Source organism: Capricornis sumatraensis, chromosome 4 (assembly GCF_032405125.1).
Source record: "Capricornis sumatraensis isolate serow.1 chromosome 4, serow.2, whole genome shotgun sequence".
Classification (NCBI taxonomy): domain Eukaryota; kingdom Metazoa; phylum Chordata; class Mammalia; order Artiodactyla; family Bovidae; genus Capricornis; species Capricornis sumatraensis.
This window is the reverse complement of record NC_091072.1, coordinates 98918998-98946357: the sequence shown is the minus strand read 5'-3', so window position 1 is coordinate 98946357 and position 27360 is coordinate 98918998. Positions and strand designations below refer to the sequence as shown.

Here is a 27360-nt window from a genome sequence, read left to right as displayed (position 1 = left end):
TTGCTTCTATTTTCTCAGTAAAGCTAGCTGAGTTGAGAACAGGAGATCAGGAGGTTTGGGACTCTTGTTGACAAAAGAAGTTAAAATGATCATTTAGGAGAATGGGAGGACTTGTCCTGTCCATTAAAGCTTCCTGGGGAAGGGGATCTTGAAACTGAGACCTTAAAAACGATCTGGAGTCAACAGAACGGACAGAGGACTTATAGTCTAAAAAAGGGAATATAGCATGTGCTAAGACCTAGGGACTAGGAAAAGCATAGTACAGTTACATGTAAATATTGCTGAGTGTAATACATGATGAGGAAAAAATAAGAGTTTATTGAAATAGGTTGTGGAAGATTTACTCTTCCTTCCTTATATTTCATGGGATTATATGGATAATATCTATAATAAGAAGGAAATATTAGAATATATTAACAAATAGATAATTATTCTTAACTCCTTAATCACTCAATTGGTAGGGATTTGGTCTTGTCTGACATTGATAATGAAAATACTTGGTGAATTAGGATCCTTGAAGTGCAAGTCAAGAGTTAAGGAATTTATAAATACTTAAGAAATTCAGATACACTGGGAATTACTGATATCCTGAATTAAAGTCACAGTTAGTCTCATGAATGGAAAAGTAGGCATGACTGAGAAAAACAAATATGAAAAGTATTAACCATTTCACAGACAGTAGACTATGAAAAAGTTGGGTTAAAGCTCAACATTCAGAAAACTAAGATCATGGCATCTGGTCCCATCACTTCATGGCAAATAGATGGGGAAACAGTGGAAACAGTGTCAGACTTTATTTTGGGGGGCTCCAAAATCACTGCAGATGGTGATTGCAGCCATGAAATTAAAAGATGCTTACTCCTTGGAAGGAAAGTTATGACCAACCTCTGCTAAGTCACTTCAGTCGTGTCCGACTCTGTGTGACCCCATAGATGGAAGCCCACCAGGCTCCCTCATCCCTGGGATTCTCCAGGCAAGAACACTGGAGTGGGTTGCCATTTCCTCTTCCAATGCATGATAGTGAAAAGTGAAGGTGAAGTTGCTTAGTCGTGCCCGACTCTTAGTGACCTCATGGACTGCAGCCTACCAGGCTCCTCCATCCATGGGATTTTCCAGGCAAGAGTACTGGACCAACCTAGATAGCATATTAAAAAACAGAGACATTACTTTGCCAACAAAGGTCCCTCTAGTCAAGGCTATGGTTTTTCCTGTGGTCATGTATGGATGTGAGAGTTGGACTGTGAAGAAAGCTGATCGCCAAAGAATTGATGCTTTTGGACTGTGGTGTTGGAGAAGACTCTTGAGAATCCCTTGGACTGCAAGGAGGTCCAACCAGTCCATCCTAAAGGAGACCAGTCCTGGGTGTTCATTGGAAGGACTGATGCTGAAGCTGAAACTCAAGTACTTTGTCCACCTCATGTGAAGAGTTGACTCATTGGAAAAGATCCTGATGCTGGGAGAGACTGGGGGCAGGAGGAGAAGGGGACGACAGAGGATGAGATGTCTGGATGGTATCACTGACTCGATGGACATGAGTTTGGGTAAACTCTGGGAGTTGGTGATGGACAGGGAGGCCTGGTGTGCTGCGATTCATGGGGTCACAAAGAGTCAGACATGACTGAGCCACTGAGCTGAACTGAACTAAGACTATATTATGTTCAGCTCTGTAGTATCTTTATAGGCATTACATCAGAGAGGAATTTAGTGGTATACTTGTAATACTCAGTATCATTAGTAGAAGTATCCTAAGAGCATACTCAGAATTCCACAAACACACATCTAGCAGATAGATAGATATTCATAAGTTGGGCAGGGAACCTACATAAAATATGAAATGGAAGACCATCAAAATAAAACCAATTACTAACTTGGCTATAGAGTTATTTTGCTCTACTTAGGCATCTCTGAAAATAAGAGTATGCATTAATGTCAATTCAGATAGTAATATGTTTTGATACTTATGTCTCTAAAATGTTTTATTCTTTCCATAAATAATCAAAATATACTTGGACATAATGACATCTAAAACTATAAAGAATTAAGAACAAAGTTGACAGAATAATGAGACTCAGGCAGTTAAAAAAAGTCATGCCAGGGGTATGTTCAAATTTTAGGTGTTCAACTAAACTTGCTAACACTGCCCTACTTATCTTGTGTGCCCTGAAATAATGCATCTTTGAGGACACTCCTTTCATTTTATTAATTATTCCTTGTAGTATTTTTGTGTCTACTATGCACTCAACTTGCATCATGCTTAGTCATGTCTGACTCTTTGTGACCCTGTGGATTATAGCCCGCCAGGCTCCTCTATACATGGGATTTTTCAGGAAAGAATAAATACCGGAGTGGGTTACCACGTCCTCCTCCAGGGGATCCTCCCGACCCAGGGATCAAACCAGCATATCCTGGGTCTCCTGCACTGGCAGGCAGATTCTTTACCACTGAGCCACCTGATAAGCCCCCCATGAACGCAGAGTTATAACGGCAAATACTAAAAGAAGTATCTACCCTTGGGGAGGTTCATGGAGAAAACGGGTGAGAACTACCATTCTGCCTCTATCCCCCACTCAGATAAGTTGACTGGCTTAAATCCATGAGCCCTCTCCAAGTGGAAGAAGGGTCAGGTACGACCACATGAATCGTGCGTGTGTCTATAATTAGCCATTAAAACACAGTGGAAAATTTTAGTCACTGAATGCATGATATGCTGTGGTCCACAGAAGGGGAGAAATGGTGTGCCTCCTTTAATTATTCCCACGGAAAAGAGCACATGTCTAGCCATGGTCTTTTCTTTTCCTATTTTTCAAATAATGAGTCCTCTAATTGCTTCAGCTGGAGCAGCCTTGCTCATTTCAGTACTTGGCTGGCAGCGCTCTTTCCCTTTCTTCCTCCCTCTGTTCTCCACACATATTCTCCTCTCCCTCTCCCCAGCTCTTTTTTGGTCTGAATTTGACAAAGGTCTGGTTTTTACCCCCTGAAAGTTTAAGTGGTTGAATTAAATCACAACTTGCTTTGGTTAATCATTGAGGGAGCTCTTTAGGAATTGGGGAAACATTTTATTTATGACTCAGCTTTCCACCTGTGCTGACATGGCATGGAATTTACAGCTATATTGAAAGCATTATAACCAGCACCTCAGAAATTCCACATTCTCCTGAGCTGCATTATTATGAAACATTTGTCAGGCAGCCAATTGCTGTGTCAGCCTCTAATTGATTTATATTAGCATCTGTAGGAAGGAGGCGGAGTGTGGGTCTGGGGGAGCCTGGGTCCACTTCAGATTACCCCAGTCCTGAATTTCCTGTGGACATGAGAGGTTTGCAAACAAAACTGAACATAGCCACCGTGTTTCTCTGTTTTATTTTTACACGACACGTTTAAAATTATAGACATTAACCAAGCCAGTATAAACTTTTATAACTTTGTAAACAGTTGGTGGAGCTTAGCCTCTTCCTGCCATGCTATCACTTCACTGAAAAGAACACCTGGTCCTAAACGGTGGGCTTCATTTTCCCCTGAGGGGTGAGGATAAAGAAACCAAGAAATTCCTTCAAAATGGTTTCCTCTGACAGACTTCATTTACAAACAACAACAACAAAAAGAGTAGTTAGTTTTAATAGCTCTTTTTTATACTTATATTCCACTCTTCCTGGATTAGAAACATAAATCTGTATTACTCATTTAGAAACACCTGGTCTGAGGTTGGGTCCAAGTTGAGAGCAGCTGGAGAAATCAGACAAAGGGGGTCGCGGTGAGAATGCCCAGGGCATTCTGTTCATTGTGACACTTGTTTCCTGGGCGCACACTGTTCGTATTAAGAGCTCCCAAATGGTGCAGTTCCCAGCCTGTCTTGGTCAACCAGGCTTTAGCTGCTTGCATCCTTGATGGACACCATAGTCCTTCCCACAGCCTAATGTATCCTGTCTGGCTCAAGCACACATTTAGGTTATGTGCCTGGACTCTGTAGGTATGTGAGTTTGCAATGATTTATACACCTTTCCAGGTGGTGAGAGTGGTAAAGAACCCGCCTGCCAAAGCAGGAGATGTAAGAGACAGGGGTACAATCCCTGGGTCAGGAAGATCCCCTGGAGAAAGGCATGGCAACCCACTTCAGTATTCTTGCCTGGAGAATCCCATGGACAGATGAGCCTGGTGGGCTATGGTCCATAGGGTCACAAAGAGTCAGAAACGACTGAAGTGACCTAGCACATACCCACACATACCCTGCCATCCTGAAACTTCTGCAGGAGATGCATTTCAGGGGGTGGGGATGAAAGGAGACAGGTATGGCACAAGTGTGGAGACAACAGCTCCATGATGGAAGAAAGAAGCTACTGAGGTTTACCTGGGCCTCTAGCTGGGTGGTTACTCTTTATTCTGTAAAGAGTAACTTTACAGAAGGGGCCTCTTTCTGCTGCTCCCAGGGAACCACTGGCTGGTCAATGGGGTCCTGGTGGCAGGCTGGGTGGAACCAAAGTAGCTCAGTTGGGAGACTGTTAGACTGAAGACCTAAAGGTCCCTGGTTCAATCCGGGGTTTCCCTGTTGGCTCAGTTGATGAAGAACCTCCCTGCAATGCGAGAGACCTAGGTTCGATTCCTGGGTTGGGAAGATCCCCTAAAGGAAGGCATGGCAACGCCCTCCAGTATTCTTGCCAGGATATCCCACGGAGAGAGGAGTCTGGTGGGCTACAGTCCATGGGGTCACAAAGAGTCGGACAAGACTGAGTGACTAAGCACAGCACAGGTGGCAGGCTGGGAGCACAGTGGTCCTGAGTCACAGAGCTTCTGGGCCACAGCAGATTGGGGTTCCAGTGGCGTTTGATGCCCATGTGCCTGGGTTACACTGGGCACACATTGTTCACAGTATCCTGAGTCACAGTGCTCCTTGGGTACCATGCAGTTTGATTGCAACTTGCTTCAGTTACAGATTCCTTAGACCTGTCATATCTTTAGTCCGAATGCATTTTTTTGGTCACCCTGTGCTTGGGCTACAGTGCTTCTGGTCCCCATAGGACTTGGTCCCAGCATATTGGCACAGAGCTCCTCTGACATAGTATGTCTTAGTAATGGCACCAGTGTGCTTTGGTTGTGCCATATCTTGGCCACAGTAGGCTTGCTTTCTCATGCAGGTATCTCTGTGGATGGGGCTCACTGGCCTTGCTTATTGAGGGCTTCTTTCTCATGTGCTTGAGTCACAGAGTGACTAGCATGCCTTGGTCACTGCTTACACGATGGTCACCATGTACCTGGGCCACTATGTGCCCAAATCATAGCTCATCTGGGTCACAGCATGGCCACTATGGCTACTACGTGGCTTCTGTTTGGAAAGTAATGGTGAAAAGTGAGAGTGGCTCAGTCAAGAAAAAAAAAAAATCAGCTCAATTACAGTACGAACATGAATCCATTTTAAACTGTGGGGTCCTGAGCCCTTACACTCAACCTTTATATAGGGCACCATAGTCTGAGTGTTTTCAGATATGTCATTTCCCTAATTTCCACAACATTCCTGTGATAAATACTAATTAAAAACATTCTAAAAGTGAGGAAATGAAAACTAGTTCCCCAAAACACTCAAAGGCTAGTCTCAGGTCAAATGGAGAACGGACTCTTTGGGATGCCATGGACTATAGCCAGCCAGGCTCCTCTGTTCATGGGATTCTCCAGGTAAGAATACTGGAGTGGGTAGCCATTCCCTTCTCCAGGGGATCTTCCCGACCCAGGGATTGAACCCAGGTCCCCTGCATTGCAGGCAGATTCTTTACTATTTGAGCCATCAGGGAAACAAAGTAATGGTAATTACAAATAATCTCTTTCTTAGAGCATGGAGGTGAAGTGCGATTCCGGAAGTGACAGAGATGTCATACAGTCAAGAAGATAGATCTGACTTAAAATCAGATTGCAATACATAGTGAGAGATATGTAGTATCTAAGTTGATACATAGTGAAAGAATTTGTGTGCATAATGCTAAAATGGGCACTTTGGAAATATGTCTGCATATACACAGAAGACAGATGCAGGATTTACACCTAAATGGTAACAATTAGTTCTCTGGGGAGTAGTATCACAGTCCTCTTTTATTTTTTATTCTTTGTAAACATTTTCTTTTCAAAATTCTTGTAATTAATTTACTTTTAGGAAAATAAATCCTTTTATTCTTTAAGACTCACCTCCAGTGTGACCATCACTGGAAAATCCTGCCAGATGGTTATCAGTCAGAATCAATCTCTTTTCCCTTTGGCTTCCAGATACTGGCTCTGCCACTGTCATGGGTCACACTGAGGCAGTGGTGGGGATGGGCAGGAATCTGTCCCTTTGTCTTATTCATCACTGAAAGCGAAAGTCACTCAGTCATGTCTGACTCTTTGCGACCCCATGGACTGTAGTCCATGGAATTCTCCATGGCCAGAATACTGGAGTGAGTAGACTTTCCTATCTCCAGAGGATTTTCCCAACCCAGGGATCGAACCCAGGTCTCCTGACTTGTGGGTGGATTCTTTACCAGCTGAGCAACAAGGGAAGCTCAAGAATACTGGAGTGGGTAGCCCATCCCTTCTCCAGTGGATCTTCCTGACCCAGGAATCAAACTGGGGTCTCCAGCATTGCAGGCGGATTCTTTACCAACTGAGCTATTCATCATTATCTCTTTAAAAATCCACCTTTCCTTTGCCAACAGAATGTGGCAACACATTTCTATTCACAAAGTACTCAGTGAATCTTTGTTAAATTATCTGGAGCTCACTCCACTCTCCGCATTCCTGTATAAATTCTATAAAGCTTAGAATAAAAGTATAGAGATCTTTTCCTCATTTTTCTTCCTTCATGTTGAAATGAAACTAAAGCCTTCTAGAGAGCACGCTTAGTGCTTAGTCCATTGGACTAACATTACTTAGTCCATTACGGTTGAAAAAAGCTTTTCACATCCAACCCTGGGTCCTGTTCTCCAGTGGATGCCTTAACTGACCCTAAGAGCAATGAAAGGATCTGCCTCAAAATCATTCAAATAAATATTAGCTCAGGGACTTCCCTTCTGGTCCAGGGGTTAAGAGCTTGTGCGACCAAAGAAGGCGGCACAGGTTCAATTCCTGGTCAGGGAACTAAGATCCCACATACCAAAAATTTTTTAAAGTATGTCAGTTTAAACATAATAAGAACATGGAATCCATTTTCAGTGGTGGGTCCTGGGCCTTTATACTCACCCTTTATATAGGGCACCATAGTCTGAGTGCTTTCAAATATGTTATTTCCCTATCTCCACAACATTTCTGTGATAAATACTTTACTCACTTTAAAAACCATATTTTAAAAGTGAGGAACTAAAAGATAGTTCCCAGAAACACTCAGAGTGTAAAGTGTTAGTTATTCAGTTATGTCCAACTCTTTGCAACCCCATGATTGTATGTAGCCCATCAGGCTTCTCTGTCCATGGAATCCTCCAGGAAAGAATACTGGAGTGAGTTGCCATTTCCTTTTCCAGGGTATCTTCCCAACACAGGGATCAAACCCAGGTCTCCTGCATTGCAGGTAGGTTTTTTACCATCTGAGCCACCAGGGAATGTATAGTTTCAGGTCAAATGGAGAACCCAAGTCTCTGTCCTCAAACATAGGGTTTTTCATTTACATCTACAATTTCAGAGTGAGATAAGTATAGGAGCAGGTCTTTTTTCTTTCTTTCCACAACATAGAATTTGTCCAAGATTTTCATTGGCAGAAATGAAGCCAGGTATCTTATCTGCTCTATGTTGTTCAATAATAGTAAGAGTAAGAGTAAAATGAATAATAATAGCAGATATTTTTATTTAACCAGGTGCTTGGAACCATATTCTTTTGTATTACGTATGGCCTTCACAGAAACTCTGGAAAATAGGTGTTGTCACCAGATGACATATAGGGAAACAGAGGCTTGGAAATGTTAATTTCCATCTTAGGTAATTAGATCAGGGATGTCTGACTCCTGAATTTAGGACTTCACTAAACTGACATGTCCCATTTAATTATGAATACTTGTTTTATTTGTATAATTGCTTGTTGCTTGTTCCACAAATAAGTCACTGATGAGGTTCAATCTAATTTATTTGTATAGAAAGTTTCTCTGTTATTCTTACCCCTTTCATATTCTTATCACTCATTCAACAGTGAATCTGGCCAACATATCAGTATTTTTTTCCCAAAAATATGGCCTCTCTGAAAATAAATTGAATGTGAATACTAAAATATTAGGTAGGTTTCATCCATACATTTCTTTACAAATTTTCCCTCAGAAGTTTGTTGAGATTTGATAATGGAAACGTAGATACCTAATTTGGCCACATTGTTCATACTGCTTTTCAGGTCTACTATATCTTTCTAATTTCCTGTCTACTCATTCTAGTAATTTTTGAGAGTTTGATACTGAAACTCCAACTAAAAATCTCAATTTATCGAAATAAAAAATAATTTTAATATATAGTGGAACTATATGTAACTTTGCTTTGTATTTTCCAAGTCTCCTGTAAATGTATTATCATACTTTCATAATCTAAAAAATAAAAAAATAATTTGACCACATTTACCAATATGTACACTGGTCACAAAATAGTAATTTAATTATACAACAATTACATCTTTAAAGAGTTAGCTTACCCTCTCATTCATGAAGCTTTAAAATGTGGTCTAGAGGAATCCAGTTTATGAGCCATCACTTCAGGTTCTTAAAAAGTATATGTGTATTGTCTGAGATCAAATCAGTCTCTAACACCTCCTTTATTTCAATCTCAGCCAACTCCTTGTTCACTGAGAAGTTAGAATATATCAAAAGAGAACTCCCACTATCTTCCACCACCATGTACCCACCTTCCAGTATCAGTGTCCACATGGCCCACCTTCCCTCCTGATACCAGGCTGAAACTGTCACCCATTCTCATTGTTAAGGCTGCCCGCTGGTCCACTGAACTCTGATCCTGAGATTCTCTCTATCACCCTCTCTCTTTTGTGGATTAGCGATTTTTAATTCTCCACTAGCAATTTTTAATTCTCATTAGCATAAAATGTACTGGGACTACATCAACCATCTTATAAAACAAAATCAAACAAATAAAACTCTCTACCCGGCTTTTCTCTTGAAGTAGTTGCCCTATTTATCTTTCTGTTACAGAAGGACACTCTGGAATAATAATGTATGCTTTCTAAGTCTAAATTCTTTCTTTCCATTCTCTCTTGAATCTACTCTAATCGAGTTTTCACACACATAACTCCACCAGAACAGTTACTGTCAAGGTTACAAATGATCCCCATGTTACCAAATCCAATGATAAATTCTCAGTCCTACTCTTTCTTGATCTGTGTTAGTAGATTTTACGTGGTCAGCTATTCCTTCCCCTTGACATGGATTTTACATGGTCAGCTATTCCTCCCTTTCGGAGGGGTGGGGTGGCTTGGCCTCCAAAAGCACCGTCTTTGTCTCTTTTCCTCCTGCTTAACTATTAGTTTCTTCTTAATTGGCATATATGGATTCTTCTTATCTCTCAGATTGCATTATTGGAGAAATCCAGAGCTCAGCCTTGGACCTCTTCTCTGTCTATGCTTACTCCTTAGGTGAACTGATTTGGTCCAAAACCTTTAAATGCTATCTCTATGCTAATGACTTCTAAATTTGTAAATTCGTCCAAGACTCATTTTCAACTACCAACCTGACATATCCACTTAGTCCCTCAGAGTTCATGGATCTACACAAGCCCTAGCTAATAGTCTCTAACCTGATCTTCCCACAGTCTTCCCCATCTGAGAAAAGAAAACTCCATCCCTCAGTTGTTTTGACCAAAGTCATTATGGTCATCTTTGTTTCCCCTTTTTCCTCTCATATGTCACATCCAACCCATCAGCAATTCTGTTGACTCCAAATTCACAGTATATAAACAATATTATCCTTACTTCCTTCACACTACAACTTTAGCCCAAAGGACTATCACATCTTGTCTGAGTTAATAAAATGGTCACATCATTAGTCTCTTTACTTCCAACATGCCCTCTTTAGTCAATTATCAACACAGCCATGAGAGCAATCTGTTAACATAGAGGTCTTTCCTCTGATCAAAGCTCTTTGAGGTCTTTGCCTGCTCCACTGAGAAAAGACCAAAGTCCTTGAAATGGCCCTGTGATCTGAGCCATGTGTTACCTCTCCAGCATCATCTCCTACTCCTTTCTCTCTTCCTCTCTATCCCTACTCATCACCCCAGTCAAAGTCTCCTGCCTCAACACCTTTGTACTTTCAGTCTTTCTAATGAGTGGTCTGCTCTGACCCAAGATATCAACATGGTTGGATCCCTCACTTTTTAAGACAACCCAAATGATAGTGAATTTTCTTTGGCCACCCAATATAAGGGCTTCCCAGGTGGTGCTAGTGGTAAAGAAACTGCCTGCCGATGCAGGAAAGGTAAGATATGCGGATTAGATCCCTGGATTGGGAAGATCCCATGGAGGCGGGCATGGCAATCCACCCAAATATTCTTGCCTGGAAAATACCATGGACAGAGGAGCCTGGCTGGCTACAGTCTATCAGTTCAGTTCAGTTCAGTCACTCAGTGGTGTCTGACTCTTTGCGACCCCATGAATTGCAGCACGCCAGGCCTCCCTGTCCATCACCAACTCCCAGAGCTTGCTCAAACTCATGTCCATCGAGTAAGTGATGCCATCCAGCCATCTCATCCTCGATCGTCCCCTTTTCCTCCTGCCCCCAATCCCTCCCAGTATCAAAGTCTTTTCCAATGAGTCAACTCTTCGCATGAGGTGGCCAAAGTACTGGAGTTTCAGCTTTAGCATCATTCCTTCCAAAGAAGTCCCAGGGTTGATCTCCTTCAGAATGGCCTGGTTGTATCTCCTTGCAGTCCAAGGGACTCTCAAGAGTCTTCTCCAATACCACAGTTCAAAAGCTTCAATTCTTTGGCGCTCAGCCTTCTTCACAGTCCAACTCTCACATCCATACATGACTACTGGAAAAACCATAGCCTTGGGTTGCAAAAAGTTGGACATGACCGAAATGACTTCTCATGCTCACCCCATGACAAATATTAGCCCCCATCCCTGATTCTGCTAAATACATTTGCTTCATTTTTCTTTTTAGTATTTTCACTATGTAACATACTGTATATTTAACTTATTTTGCTTATTGTCTGTCCTTCACATTAAGTTCAATGAGGGCAGCGACTTTCATTTATTTTGTTTCTCCTCATATTCCCTGCAAGTAGAATAGTGCTTGACATACAAAAAGTAGTCAATAAATGCTTGTTAACTAAATGAATGAATATAGGCAATTAATGCATTTTAGGTCTCCTCTTTCTCCTTTATTTTTGTTTCATCTTTCTGAAAACTCTTCCCAGGCCTCATCGCTAATTCCACTTCATTGATTTCTTCCCTATAATTTTGGCTGTCTTATCTACTCACTCTACTAGTTTTCTTGGTCTAATCGCCTCTCAGGGCTGAGACTAACTCATGTGATAATGATTTACACTTCTAAATTAGGAGCATTTTTCAGATTGATCATACTCTTTGCAGCTAAAGATGGAGAAGCTCTATACAGTCAGCAAAAACAAGATCAGGAGCTGACTGTGGCTCAGATCATGAACTCCTTATTGCCAAATTCAGACTTAAATTGAAGAAAGTAGGGAAAACCATTAACCATTCAGGTATGACCTAAATCAAATCCCTTATGATTATACAGTGGAAGTGACAAATAGATTCAAGGGATTGGATCTGGTAGACAGAGTGCCTGAAGAACTATGGATGGAGGTTCGTGACATGGTACAGGAGACAGGAATCAAGATGATCCCCAAGAAAAAGAAATGCAAAAAATCAAAATGGTTGTCTGAGAAAGCCTTACAAATAGCTGAAAAAGGAAGAGAAGTGAAAAGCAAAGGAGAAAAGGAAAGATATACCCATTTGAATGCAGAGTCTAAAGAATAGCAAGGAGAAGTAAGAAAGTCTTCCTCAGTGATCAGGGCAAAGAAATAGAGGAAAAGAACAGAATGGGAAAGACTAGAGATCTCTTCAAGAAAATCAGAGATACCAAGGGAAAATTTCATGCAAAGATGGGCACAATAAAGGACAGAAATTGTATGGCCTTAACAAGCAGAAGATATTAAGAAGACGTGGCAAGAATACACAGAAGAACTGTACAAAAAAGATCTTCATGACTCAGATAACCACAATGGTATGACCACTCACCTAGAGCCAGACATCCTGGAATGTGAAGTCAAGTGGGCCTTAGGAAGCATCACTATGAACAAAGCTAGTGGAGGTGATGGAATTCCAGTTGAGCTATTTCAAATCTTGAAAGATAATGCTGTGAAAGTGCTGCCAGAAAGTTTGGAAAACTTAGCAGTGGCCGCAGGACTGAAAAATGTGTTTTCATCCCAATCCCAAAGAAAGGCAATGCCAAAGAATGCTCAAACTACTGCACAATTGCACTCATCTCACATGCTAGTAAAGTAATGCTCAAAATTCTCCAAGCCAGGCTTCAGCAATATGTGAAAGGCGAACTTCCAGATGTTCAAACTGGTTTTAGCAAAGGCAGAGGAACCAGAGATCAAATTGCCAACATCCGCTGGATCATGGAAAAAGCAAGAGAGTTCCAGAAAAACATCTACTTCTGTTTTATTGACTATGCCAAAGCCTTTGACTGTATGGATCACAACAAACTGGAGAATTCTGAAAGAGATGGGAATACCAGACCATCTGACCTGCCTCTTGAGAAACCTATATGCAGGTCAGGAAGCAACAGTTAAAACTGGACATGGAACAATAGACTGTTTCCAAATTGGGAAAGAAGTACGTCAAGGCTGTATATTGTCACCCTGCTTATTTAACTTATATGCAGAGTACATCATGAGAAACGCTGGGTGAGATGAAGCACAAGCTGGAATCAAGATTGTGGGGAGAAATATCAATAACCTCAGATATGCAGATGACACCACTCTTATGGCAGAGAGCAAAGAGAAACTAAAGAGCCTCTTGATGAAAGTGAAAGAGGAGAGTGAAAAAGTTGGCTCAAAACTCAACATTCAGAAAACTAATATCATGGCATCTGGTCCCATCACTTCATGTGAAATAGATGGGGAAACAGTGGAAACACTGACAGACTATTTCTGGGGGTGCCAAAATCACTGCAGATGGTGACTGCAGCCATGAAATTAAAAGATGCTTGCTCCTTGGAAAAAACATTATGATCAACCTAGACAGTATATTAAAAAGCAGAGACATTACTTTGCCAACAAAGGTCCTTGTAGTCAGAGCTATGGTTTTTCCAGTAGTCATGTATGGATGTGAGAGTTGGACTATAAAGAAAGCTAAGCACCAAAGAATTGATGGTTTTGAACTGTGGTGTTTGAGGAGACTCTTGAGAGTCCCTTGGACTGCAAGGAGATCCAACCAGTCCATCCTAAAGGAAATCAGTCTGAATATTCATTGGAAGGACTGATGCTGAAGCTGAAACTCCAATAGTTTGGCCACTTGATGTGAAGAACGGACTCATTGGAAAAGCCCCTGATACTGGGAAAGATTGAGGGCAGGAGGAGAAGGGGACGACAGAGGATAAGATGGTTGGATGGCATCACTGGATCAATGGACATGAGTCTGAGTAAACTCTGGGAGTTTTTGATGTACTGGGAGGCCAAGCAGGCTCCATGGGGTCGCAGAGTTGGACACGACTGAGCAACTGAACTGAAGTGAACTGAACTTCACTCTCCTGAGCTATATGCTCTTTTGAACAGCCTCTTGAAATTTTCACTTGTTTTTCTGGTTAAGTTCCACCAAATAGTGTAAAATAAAACTCATTTTACCTTCTCTCTCCAAACCTACCACACTCTATACCTTGGTTAACCGTGTTTTGCTGTTGTTGTGTTCAGTTGCTTAGTTGTGTCTGCCTCTTTGTGAACCCATGAACTGCAGCACATCAGGCTTCCCTGTCCTTCACTATCTCCCAAGGTTTGCTCAATTCATATCCACTGAGTTGGTGATGCTATCTAACTATCTCATCCTCTGCTTTTGCCTTCAAATGGACAAGATACACCAAGCAAATAAAAAATGCAATTGGTGTAGACTAGACAGATTGACATTAGGTCCTCCAATCAGGTTAAGCCCTGAGTAGCAATATTTTTTCCTTTAAAAAAAAAAAACTTTAAATTTTATATTGGAGTATATCCAATTGACATTGTTGTGATAGTTTTAGGTGCACAGCAAGAGACTCATCCATACATACAAATTTCCTTTTAAACAGGAGCCTTTCTTTTTTATCTTGAATCTCCTAGACACTTAGGCCATGCAGTACAATGTTCCATGAAGAGTGACGAGGAGAGAGTAAGATGCTCAATGTCACTTATTATTAGAGAAATGCAAATCAAAACTACAGTGAGGTATCACCTTGCACTGGTTATAATGGCTATCATCACAAAATTTACACAATAAATGCTGGAGCGGGTGTGGAGAAAAGGGAACCCTCTTGTACTGTTGTGGGTATGTCTACTGGTACAGCTACTATGGAAAACAATACGGAGATTTCTTAAAAAAAAAAAAAAAAAAACAACTAGGAATAAAACTACCATATAGCCCAGCAGTGATTTTTAAGGAGTGGGTCAAGAGAGAAGATTCAGTGAAAGAGACCAAGAAAACCTGATCAGCAAAACTAGAAGAATGTAGTGATTCAGAAAGGAAGAAGCATACAACAGTGTATTGGTCTCATCAATAAGGACTGTAAAGAAGTTATCAAATTTGGAAGTTGGGGTATTGGTGATCTCTTTTGGTGATCTCACCAGAGGCAAATTCAACTAAAGATAAGCAAATTCCTATCTCCCAAGTCAAACAGGAATTCTGATTTTGAGAAGTTTGAGGGAAAATAGGAGAGAGGACTACCTAGAGGTGAGGTTAAGAAAGATGAATATTGTTTTATAATAGGACTCATGTACCTATAGGTTGAGAATGAAGAGATCAAAATGGAGGGGTGGCAACTTCTCTTTTCAGCGACATCTCATTAGCCGCCCACATAAATCACATTCTCTTTAACATGAGGCCTCTCACTGGTCCCTGAATAACCTTATACCTTCACCTCTTTTTGATATCGGTTAGTTTCCAGAACCTTGAATTTCTTCCCCTCTTTTGCCAGTTCTAATCTACTCCATTTATTCTTGCCTGGAAAATTCCATGGTCAGAGGAGCATAGTGGGCTAACGTCCACAGCATTGCAGAGATCTGGACATGACTGAACACACACACACCTGCCCCTCTAGACTCGGCTCAGATATGCCCTCCTCTGGTGAACGTCTGCCCTCTCATAGGTGGAGAAAGCTCTCCTTCTAGCGTATCCATTACCATTGCTGCTGCTTAGTCGCTTCAGTCGTGTCCGACTCTGTGCGACCCCATAGACGGCAGCCCACCAGGCTCCCCCGTCCTGGGATTCTCCAGGCAAGAACACTGGAGTGGGTTGCCATTTCCTTCTCCAATGCATGAAGCTGAAAAGTGAAAGTGAAGTTGCTCAGTCGTGTCTGACTCTTAGGAACCCCATTGACTGCAGCCCACCAGGCTCCTCCGTCCGTGGGATTTTTCAGGCAAGAGTGCTGGAGTGGGGTGCCATTGCCTTCTCTGTCCATTACCATTAAGTTGGTAAAAAGGGTCCATTTTTCTATAGCAATGTAAGATATTGTTTATAGATGGGATAGGAAACATCCTATCTATTATTTTTATGTGTCATTTCTAGATATGCTTCAAGCCATGGATTTCCCACCTTATAATGAGTCATATTTTCCTGCTTCTTTGTATGCCTGGTAAGATTTTATTGTCTATCAAATAGCGTGAATTTGACCATGTTCAGTGCTGGGTATATTTCTGAATTCCTGTAAATATTCTTGATCTTTGTTTTAAAAGACACAAAAGTTCCTTGGAAATAGGTTGATCCTTTCAAGGCTTGCTCTTGCAGCCTTTTTAGGTTGAACAAGGACAGTCTTCAGCCTAGGGTTAACTGCGTCCACTCCTGATGCAAGGTCCTTAGCACTCAACCTGCTGCCCACTGAACCATGAGATTTTCCACTCTGGCCAGTGGGAACAACTACTGCCCCTGTGGGAGCTTCACGAACTGTTCCTTCTAATCCTTTCAGATGGTTCTTCTTTCCCTGGCCATAGATAGTTGCCTCACATACAGATTCTCACTGGTATTCAACCAAATACTCAAGGGGGACCTGCCGCGGATCTCTGGGATTCCCTATCTGTGCAGTTCTCTCTTTTGTCGTGCCCTAGTGGCCCTGGCCTCCTCAGACTCCCAGCTCTGCCTCCTTGACTCAAGATAGCTTCTTCCTCTTCCCTGTGCTACAACCTGGTACATGGGGTTCACCTGGTATCAAGGGCTCATCTCATATTTTTCCCTTTTCTTGGGTATCACTGCCCTATGATGCCTGATGTATAATATCTGAAAACAATTGTTTCAACTATTTTTTCAATAATTACATTTTAATGAGGAAAATCAGTAGAGGTCTAGGAGTTATTTGTTTTCAGATAATAAAAAATGTCAATTATAAAGTTGTAAAGTTATAAATATATAAACTATAAAATTTATATATTATGGAGAAAATTCTAACTTTTGATCACAGGAGTTTACACATTAATGGTTCTTCTTTTCCTATACTGCTGTTATTACAATCAGAGTCGAGTTTCTTAGATATTAGCATCCATGAAATACATGTGAATTATAAGGCTACTTAAAGGAATTATGCTGTGTGGGCAACAGTACTTTTGATTTTTATTGTTTTTTGGGTAGTGATCAGTTGTGTCATAAGAAAGGCAAATCAGTCACTAACTGTTGTTTAGTTGCTAAGTGGTGTCAGACTCTGCAACATCCACTAATAAACTGATTATATATTTATTATATTAATATCTGGCTCTAATACTTTGGTCACCTGATGTGAAGACCTGACTCACTGGAAAAGACCCTGATGCTGGGAAAGCTTGAAGGCAAAAGAAGAGGGTGACAGAGGATGAGATGGCTGGATGGCATCACTGACTCAATGGACATGAGTTTGAGCAAATTCCAGGAGATAGTGAAGGACAGGGAAGCCTGATGTACTGCAGTCCATGGGATCGCAAGGAGTAGCACTTGACTTAGTGACTGAACAACATCACCTTTTATTGTGAAAACACAGCTGTTCAGTAGACCTTTAGCAGACTGAATGTAAGTTGATTTTCCTGCTGAGTAATAGACCAAAATACCTGGTGATTTTTTTGAAAAATATCCACTGATCTTTCATTTCTTCCTAGAAAATGTCCTATTGACAGACAAGTTAGCTGTTCTTAGTATTGCCCATACAATGACATCACAGCTGGCTTTGTAATTAACAGCTTGCCTGTGGTTTTTCTGAGGACGGTTCATAGAAAGTCCTAAGGGAATAAGTAGCTATGCTTGGGATAAAAGAAAATGCTTGGTTTGGGAAAGGAGCTGGATTCTGCCAGATAAAAGAAAAAACATTTCAAGGTGGTAACTTTGTTGTCTGTCTAGGAGCTTCTTGGGAGAAGAGTTTGTTTTAATGATGTTACATACAGCTCAAGCAACTAACACAGAGCGTAGTGTAGTAGCCACTTAAAATTGCTGAACCAAAGATAAAATATGCACAAGGACAACTGATAACTGTCTAAACTGTATTGTTACCAAATTCCAAATCTGAGCTCTACAGATGTCAAAATAAAGCCACAGAGGGGCATGGGGGCTAGTCACAGGTATGTGCTGTACAAAAATTGGGAGTGGGGAGGAGTCATGGTTTGAAAGGTGGGCTGGGATCAATGTGTAAAACGTCTTATATGTTGTGACCAGGATTGAAAGTTTAGCCATCAGAGGTTTATAAACAGGAAAGTGACGCTTTCAGATCTATTTTAGAAAAATACTTCTGATAAGAGTGAAACAATGAACTGGCTAAGAGAGAGACAAGGGACAAGAGGACACTGCTGCAAGAGACAGATAAGGGTCTGAACTTGGCTGTGGCAATGGGATAAGAGGGAAGATATAGACAGCCTTGAGAAAATTCAGGTGCGAGACAACAGGAATGATGACTGATGATTAAACAAGAAAAAAGAGGATGGGATCTGCAGTTGTTCCGGGATGCAGGTGGGAAACCCCGGTAATCAGCTTGTTCTGTGCCATGCTGAGAGACTGCATGTAGCGTGTTACAGTAGCTCAGTTAGGATTGAACACAGTCAGTGCCTGTGCCAGCTGTCCTGCTAACCCACAGCATTCAGTAGCATTTAACACACTGAACTGTAAGAATGTATTTATGAATCTGCTTCCTGTCCCCCGGCAATTAGGACAAGGATCATTTTTATCATTTTACATTACCTGTGCAAAATATACAGCTAAATATGTTTAAAAAAAGTTTTAAAGTTAATACTGCACTGTTACCAAATTTCAACTCTTGAGTTGCAGTTAGGTCCAAATAAAGCTATATGTAGGGGTCAGGAGGAATAAATTAGGAATTTGGGATTAACATATACACACTACTATAGATAACCAACAAGGAACTATGATATAGCACAGGGAATTATACTCAATATTTTGCAATAATGGGAAAAGAATATATGGGAAAATAATGTGAAATAAACATGTATATGTATTAATGAATCACTTGCTATACACTTGAAACTAACACAACACTGTAAATTAACTATGCTGCTGCTAAGTTGCTTCAATCGTGTCCGACTCTGTGCGATCCCATAGATGGCCTCCCACCAGGCTCCCCAGTCCCTGGGATTCTCCAGGCAAGAACACTGGAGTGGGTTGCCATTTCCTTCTCCAATAAAAAATTAACTATACTTCAATTAAAAACATTTTTTAAGAAGATGGAGCTGTACATGATACATTAGAAAATATGGATACATAAATCTGTTACATGTTGTTTTACTCTGTACTATTATTTATAGAAAAATACAGATAGAAGATACAATGAGTGGGGGGAAAGCCATATACAGAGATACTATAAAACCACCACCAAATCAATGACAACACTCTCATGAAAGCAGGTGTTATATTCAAACATGCTTTAAGAGAAAACCTAAACTTATTTTTTAAAAGCCAGAATCAACCATGAAGCCCAATAAAGACAAGAGAAAAATCATTGGAGACAAAATCCAGTAATGAAATTGTGTACATTTGTGACTTGCTTAGACTCATGCTTTGAAATGTATTCTCAAAATTCTTTAATTAAAAAAATAATTCTAATAAAAAGCTACATATGAATATCAGTTGTAATTTCTGTTTTCACAGGTATCCATTATTGCATGGAAAGGTATGAAGTTCAGGATATAGAATTCAGATCCTTGATACTAAATAGAACAGAAATGGGAAACAGAATTTGCAATTTTTGCAATAGTAAGAATGTATTTGATAAGATGTATACATTTCAAATGGAAAAGGCGACGGCACCCCACTCCAGTACTCTTGCTTGGCAAATCCCATGGACCGAGGAGCCTGGTAGGCTGCATTCCATGGGGTCGCGAAGAGTCAGACACGACTGAGGGACTTCCTTTTCACTTTTATGCATTGGAGAAGGAAATGGCAACCCACTCCAGTGTTCTTGCCTGGAGAACCCCAAGGCTGGGGGAGCCTGGTGGGCTGCCGTCTCTGGGGTCACACACAGTCGGACACGACTGAAGTGACAGCAGGGCAGGGATACATTTCAAACAATTTAAAACATTCAAAAAACTAAGATCATGGCATCTGGTTCCATCACTTCATGGCAAGCGGAAGGGGAAAAAGTGGAAGCAGAGACAGATTTCATTTTCTTGGGCTCCCCAAATCACTGCGGACAGTGACTGCAGCCAGGAAACTAAGACGCTTGCTCCTTGGAAGGAAAGCTATGACAAACTTGGTGGTGGCTTAGTCGCTAAGCCAAGTCCAACTCTTGTGACCCCATGGACTGTAGCCCGCCAGGCTCCTCTTTCCATAGCATTTTCCAGGCAAGATTCTAGAGTGGGTTGTCATTTTCTTCTCCAGAGGATCGTCCTGACCCAGGGATTGAAACCAGGTCTCCTGCATTGCAGGCAAATTCTTTACAGACTAAGCTACCAGGGAAAGCCTAGTGACAAACTTAGACAGTGTTATTAAAAAGCAAAGACATCACTTGGCTGCTATTTTTCCAGTAATCATGTATGGATGTGAGTTGGACCATAAAGAAGGCTGAGCGCCGAAGAATTGATGCTTAATTGTGGTGCTGGAGAAGACTCTTCTGAGTCCCTTGCACTCCAAGATCAAACCAGTCCAACCTAAAGGAAATTAACCCTGAATATCCATTGGAAAGACAGATGCTGAAGCTGAAGCTCCAATACTTTGACCACCTTATGTGGAAAGACGACTCACTGGAAAAGACCCTGATGCTGGGGAAAATTGAAGGCAAAGGAGAAGGGGGTGGCAGAGGATGACGGTTAGATAGCATCACCGACTCAGTGGACATGAATTTGAGCAACCTGTGGGAGACACTGTAGGACAGGGAAGCCTGGAGTGCTTCACCCACTGCATATTCCAAGAGCAGGAGACAGAGCAGGCATTTTGCAATGACATTTTGTTCTCATTCTCTTTGAAAAATACCAGGATAATTCATCTATTATTGTATTGTAATGTTGGTTATAAACTACTTCCTATCACATTAAATCAAAAGGAGTAGAACCCCTCAAGTGTGTACAAATACCAAGTCACTCTTTTTTCTATCAAGTTTTTCAAAGGGTACCTACCATTGGCTTTATTCTGAGAAGTAACTTTTGGTTTCTTTCTGTAGGAACACTGCGACAATAGATGGTGATGCTCCACAGGAGTTTAGTATTTATAAAATGTTGCCTACTACAATTAAGGAATATATACAGAGTGAAGTAAGCCAGAAAGAAAAACACCAATACAGTATACTAACACATATATATGGAATTTAGAAAGATGGTAACCATAACCCTGTATGCAAGACAGCAAAAGACACACAGATGTATAGAACAGTCTTTTGGACTCTGTGGGAGAGGGCGAGGGTAGGATGGCTTAGGAGAATGGCATTGAAACATGTATAATATCATATATGAAACGAATCGCCAGTCCAGGTTTGATGCATGATACAGGATGCTTGGGGCTGGTGCACTGAGATGGCCCAGAAGGATGGTATGGGGAGGGGGAACACGTGTATACCTGTGGCAGATTCATGTTCATGTATGGCAAAACCAATACAATATTGTAAAGTAACCTCCAATTAAAATAAATAAATTTATATTTTTTAAAAAAGGAATATATATCCCTCAATATCTTAAAAAAACAGGTAAGATTATACCCTGTAACTGTCCTTTCATTTTGTGTCAAAGGTGGAATTGAGGTAAAATATACTAAAGTTGTGAGAGTATCTATAAAGATGTGTTATAAAAGAATTAGTCTTGTATTAGAAAGCATGGAAAGATTAAACTGAAAAATTTAAGCATTCTCTTTCATAAATAAGTGATTTGATATTTATATACATCCTCTAATGAAGTCTGTGTTTTCTTAGGATACCTACTAGATTAACTTTGTTAACTCAATCTGGAGTCTCAAAATTATATATATATATATATATATATTTTTTTTTTCAAATGTCAAAGAGAAATTAAGCTTCTGCTGTTTCTCCAGACCACTAAAATTATATGTAATCCCTAAGTCAGCAGCATGCAAGAAGAGTTAAAAAAAAATGATGTGAATGGAGAATGAATCTAATTGTTGAATTTCAAGTGTGAATGAGTTAACCTTTGTATTTAAGTCTGGACAAATTTAATCCTTTAAAAGAAGTTCATAATCCTTGAGGAGACCCCTTATCACTGCTTGGATTACATCTGGTAATAATGAAGACAAATCAACAAGATTTTGAAAATTCGGCCATATGATAAAGCCCAAGCATACGAAATCACTTTTCTGCTCTTAGTCACTGGTTGTCCCAGGAAGGATCAACTTCCTGTCTTGGACTCTGGTGTCTAAATTAAAGGAGGGAAGATATTATTGCAGTCTGGGTTCCAGGCTTCCGGCTCACAAAAAAAACACAAAACTCACTCGAGAGAGAAACTTCACCCCCAACATATCCTGTGAGATAAATCTGCTTTTCTAATATGTGTTTTTAAATTTAGTTCAAAGAACTGACAATGAGAAAGTCACACCTTTAATGGGTTAGTAGATTTTAAAGTTTAAAGTTTAATGTACTATATTAACTTCTTCAATGCCAATCTTAAGATTTGCTAAGGGGAAAAACAGTTTGATCTAAACTATTAAACTTAATGCTTGTTTCAATTCCTTCAAACTACATTATTTCATTTTGGAAATGTGTAATTTTCTGTATGTGTATGTATATATACCAGTCACATAACATTTTCACCTAAACACTGCTTAAAACAAGTATTTAAAATAATTGTTCACGTTTAAGTAACAGATTCTATAGTGAGTTTTTAACAAGTACAGCCATGATGACCAAATTAGAAAAGTATTGTAATTCTTAAACAGTGTTGCCGGATAGCTGAAGAGTGCCTTTTCTGTAAGAACTGCTTGTCCAGCGGAAAATCAGTAAGAACAGGAAAGAATTCCACCAGCATCCCATTACAACCTGGAACAGACGATGAAACCCCACATCTGCTACAGACATTTTAACTATAGAAATGGGCAATAAACCACTGTCTTGTTATAATTAAAGGGATGGGGTATGTGAAACTATCTGGAAATGCACAAAGCATTAGACCACATAAAGTATCATGATAATTAAGGAAACATGGCTTGAGCAGTGATTTAAGCAACGGTGGTTGTACTATATAACACTGGACTGCAACAATACATCTTTTTGTTTGTAGAGTTAAGAAATAAATGAATGTACCTCAAACCTTCATAGCTCCCTCTCATTTTACAATGGGCTTTCACATACACTAATTTGATTTGAGTCTATATTACAACAACCCTGTGAGGTATGCAGAATGATCATTTGCTCATATTTTAATGTGCTGATTGTAATTTCCACCAATGTGAGACATGATAATATGAACTAATTATGCCTAAAATGTGCTGAAAACAATGAAGATTGTTATTGGATATATGGGGTTTGGGATCAAAATGAGACACTTTATTAAGAAGAACGTGCAAAATAAAATGGAGTAACCTCTATTCAAAAAACGTACAAGACAGTTATTGTTTAAAATGCTTTAGTACTCATTTTTGATAAAAAGGAATCTGGCATTATAAAAATACATAAAATAGTCATGGATTTATACCATTAATTTACATTAAGATATTTTCTGCATAAAGCAAAGTTATAAAATAGTAAAGGTATTCCTATATGAAAGATACTCCCAGTATAAAATTTTTATGTCTTTTTGTAATTTTTGTCTATCTGTATAAATAAGACATTTTATCCTTTTAAAATTCATAGTTCCATCTAAAAACATAGGCTTCTTCTCTCTCTCTTTTAAATAAAAGTCCACTTGAGGTAGTATGTTAGATCTTGTCCTTGGTCTCATTAGTTTATGTGTCCAAGTCATAAGACTGAAAATTTGAAGTCCTGTGGCTTTCTAAGGTCTGTTTATAGGTACATGTGTGATTTTCTTGCTGAAAACCTGTCCTTTCTTTCCCATCTTCCTCTGACTCATAGTCCAAGTTCGGGGAAGAACGAGCTTTCAAGTGAAAGGCTCTTGGCTGACAATCCGATGACTGCCCAGAGCTTGAAAAGGCATCCAGGTGAGGTCTCCTCAGAGGCTTTCCAAATGTTCCTGAAAAAAAGAAACCCCTTGAGCACAGGGGGCCTTTTGGAGCAATCAACAGAATGCATTTCAAATGAAGGGGCATCTTTCCCCGTAAATATGGGGAGAACTTTCAAGTCCATGTTATGGGATTCAGGTAGATGACTATATTCTTGTGCTATGGAGAGAGACCTTATAGAGTGGGGCTGAAGGCACGTGCACCCCTCTGACACATACATCCAGTGAATACAAGCAGCCCTTCTTCTCCACTTTCAGGACCTATAGTAATATTATCAGCAACAAGTTCCCCGACAGAAGTTCTTCCAAATTCTGTATTCACTAAAAGCCCACCATTCTCCACAAAGTGCATTTGGATAGTCATGTACAAGTAAACTGTGCCTCAGTATAGAAAGCTTCTCTCAAAATAACCTGTATGTCTTGCCCTTTCTTCCTCAGTAGCAAATAATAATTCTATTGACTCAAATTCTCTCCTAGGCCCTATAAAAATTATTATTCATTTTTTTTAAAAAAAGGGATATAAATGATTATACCATGAGAAAACATGACATTTCTTAAAGTTGGGTAAAATACTTAAAGATTCTATTTTTTTAGAAGTTGTGGTTCATTTTTCCGTATTTCCATGCAGCAAAAAGATGATCTCAGTTCTTCCACTCAATCGTCCTCATGCACTAGACTAGCAACTTCAGAAATGAATCTCGGTGTCAGCCAGTGTCCACGGCCACCCCTGTGGGCTTTAGGATTCCAACAGCCTCCTCTGTAGGAGGCAGCCCAGCCTGGCTGACAAGCGGCTGTTGCCAGGTAGGACGCCGTCTGCACTCTGACTGTGGGTTTAGTTATAAGCCAGCAGACATCCCAAACCGCAGTCATGCCGTGCACACAACTCCACCCCAGAGGCTGCTGTAGCCCAAAACCACGCTTTCCACATGACTGGCAAACTGCGATCCTCAGTCACTTCCAAAACTCTTGTCTTCAAGACGATGCCACACACAGAGTTGCCCAGAAAGTTCCTAAGGCTTAGTCTTGGATTAAATACCTAATCAAGTAAAATCCCCATGTCTGCCTCTGCTTTTAGAAACAAGGATACTAATTAATAGGATGTCACGACAGCACAAAAAAGATACATATACACACCAGAAACTGTTCTTCACCAGTCTGGCTTCAAAACTCTCATGGCTCTCCCCCATGCAACTCACAGTGTGGGTCTGGACTCAAGGAACCTAACAATTTAATAAACTTACCCATGAAAGAGTTACTCAGAGTAACTGATGGCGGCTCTGGACTTGGACTAAAATCTGCAGAAGACTTGTTCAGACCTAAGTTGTTCATTCCGGGTCCTCCGTGTTGAGCATAAGAAGAGCTGAGTAACTTCTTTGCATGAGAAGGCCATCCTGTATCACTGATGCTCTGCTCGCAGGATTCCTCTGAAGGATGAGGACATGGGTAACACTCCTTCTTCTTTATGTAACTGGGCTCGTAGTGGTCCATTAAAGCTGATCTCAGGTCAGGACCACAACCTTTTAAAAATGGGGACAGTATCAGGAGACAGAGTTAATGCTTCTAGGGGTCTCTCCAGGAAACGGAACTCAGAAATGAAAACCACATACCTGTATGACAGACTTCAAAAGGATCTGAGCCATACATGCTCCCCTTCAAATACACAGGGCCTGAGGGTCCCAAAAAGGGACAAAGGAACGGGTCTGTGGCAGCTTCCACATCGGCTTCACTGCTGTTGTCAACGTGGCATGTCCCTTTAAAACACATGTCTTAATCACTGAACCGTAAGTTCAATTACCATTCAGCCATCTCTTCACTTTTGACAGTTTCCATATTTATAGATGAAAAGTTCAGACAGAATATTATACAAAGGAAATACTGCAGAAATTTACAGAAAGGTTTTTTCTAAATTTAGCGATGCCTATAGATTAGTGATTAAGTAAGTTTATGGTATCTTACTAAAACAGAAGTTGATGAACCACTGAACTGGATATGTCAGCCTTATTGCTGACCCCGGCCCCTGGTTTCCAAGAGAAACCGACCTGTGCATGGACACTGTGGCTGAAGCAGCGATGGTTTGAACCACCCGATGCTACCAGCACTGCCTGCCTCCTCAGGTACTGGCACTTAACCAATGACCTCTTAATGCCCAGCTCAAAGATGAAGTCGGCCAAAAAGAAAAAAAAACAAACAAACAGAAACCCATCATGAGTTATCTGTGCTAAGCAATCCAGAAATGGTATTCTGGTTAGCAGTGGACCCAGCAGCTGAAGGACAAGAGACATCACGAAGGTGAGAGATGCCACAATGGACCATGTACCTGGGCAGCCGGAACTGGGCAGTCCCTGTGGGGGCTGGTCTCAGCGAGAAGCAAATGTGTAGAATGTGATTCAGTACCACTGGCTATCTCCAGGGCTAGTCTGAGAGAGGACTGATCTTCAGCCCCAGCACCCAGCAGACATGGCACTATTATGCTCCAGTTCTGTCCCTTTACTTTTTAAAATGCCTTTTCAGTAAACCTGGCTCTATTCAAGTGAGCCTGGGCTTCTGCTCTTTGCAAGCAAATGAGTCTAATCAGAACAACTGCTTTTATGCTCAAATCTTCTCTTCTATCTCTATGCTCTCTATCACTGCCTTGTCAAGCTCTTTGCAATTATTTGTTGAATTTTTTGTCTCACTGCTGACTGAACAGTAAAACTGGAAACATTCTGCCTTCCAAACTATGGAGTCCACCACAGAGCATATACTCAATCAACATTTGTGAGAAAAGATGGTAAAATGTCAATAGCTTTTACTTACTAAGCGCTTAATATGTGCCAAGCCCCATATACTATCATTTTCTCTAATGTTCACAACAACCTAATAGGGAAGAATTATAACTGCCCAAGCATACACAGGGAGTAAGTGTCAGAAGTGGGTCTTGAACCAAGCTGATGCTCTTATATTATGCAGCCTCCATTATAATTCCTTATATAGTTCTTAAAGTGAGAGTCAGAACTGTAAGTCTCTAACAATGATTTTAAATCATTTGACTTTTGAGACCATGCATGAAACCAGTTAGTGTCACTGAAGTAAGAAGAACATTCAGGGCCAAAGGACATTTACGACAGAAAGGAAATACTACATCGCATGGAAGAATTAAATTTGACCTAAGCTACCTGTCTTCTTTTATTGCTAGAAACGAAGATTTTTCTAGTATTTAAGAGAAAGGCTTAGAACTATTTAATATCAGCTTTGCTAGTGATTTTGGGCCAGGTCCTAAATATATGAGTGTATCAATTCCCTGTGGAAATTAACACTGTCATTTGAACTTTCTAAAGGGTTATTTCAAAATGCCAATAGCCCATGTTCCGTTTTAAACACGTACCATTACTATCGTGCTGTGGTAAGAAAAATCCGCCTCCAGAAGAAGTGACGAACTGGTGGTGGCTTCCGTTTTCGGAGGAGACGTACCCGTCCTGTCTGTCCGCTAATGTTCCCTGAGATGACAAATAACTCGGGATATCAGCTGGCAAGTTGGTCTCATCTGTAATCAACAACAGCGTTCTATGAACCAAGAATGGTCACAACTGCCACACAGGCTTCCCTGATGAATGGCATATTCCCTTTTGTTTTGTTTTCTGTTTAAATCAAATCAAT

The 27360-nt window shown here is 40.5% G+C and overlaps 1 protein-coding gene across 1 annotated transcript in view; it reads right to left on the bottom strand.

Annotated features, from left to right (window-relative positions):
- Window positions 1–23333: 23333 nt before the first annotated feature.
- Window positions 23334–27360, bottom strand: part of LRIG3 (leucine rich repeats and immunoglobulin like domains 3) — a 51115-nt gene continuing 47088 nt past the window's right edge. Inside the window, exons 16-19 of the mRNA XM_068970700.1 lie at window positions 27089–27247; window positions 25332–25475; window positions 24966–25241; window positions 23334–23736 (exon numbers count right to left, since the gene is read on the bottom strand). Coding sequence (XP_068826801.1) covers window positions 23492–23736; window positions 24966–25241; window positions 25332–25475; window positions 27089–27247 — 824 coding nt within the window. The 3' untranslated portion in view covers window positions 23334–23491. The remainder of the gene's footprint in view (window positions 23737–24965; window positions 25242–25331; window positions 25476–27088; window positions 27248–27360) is intronic.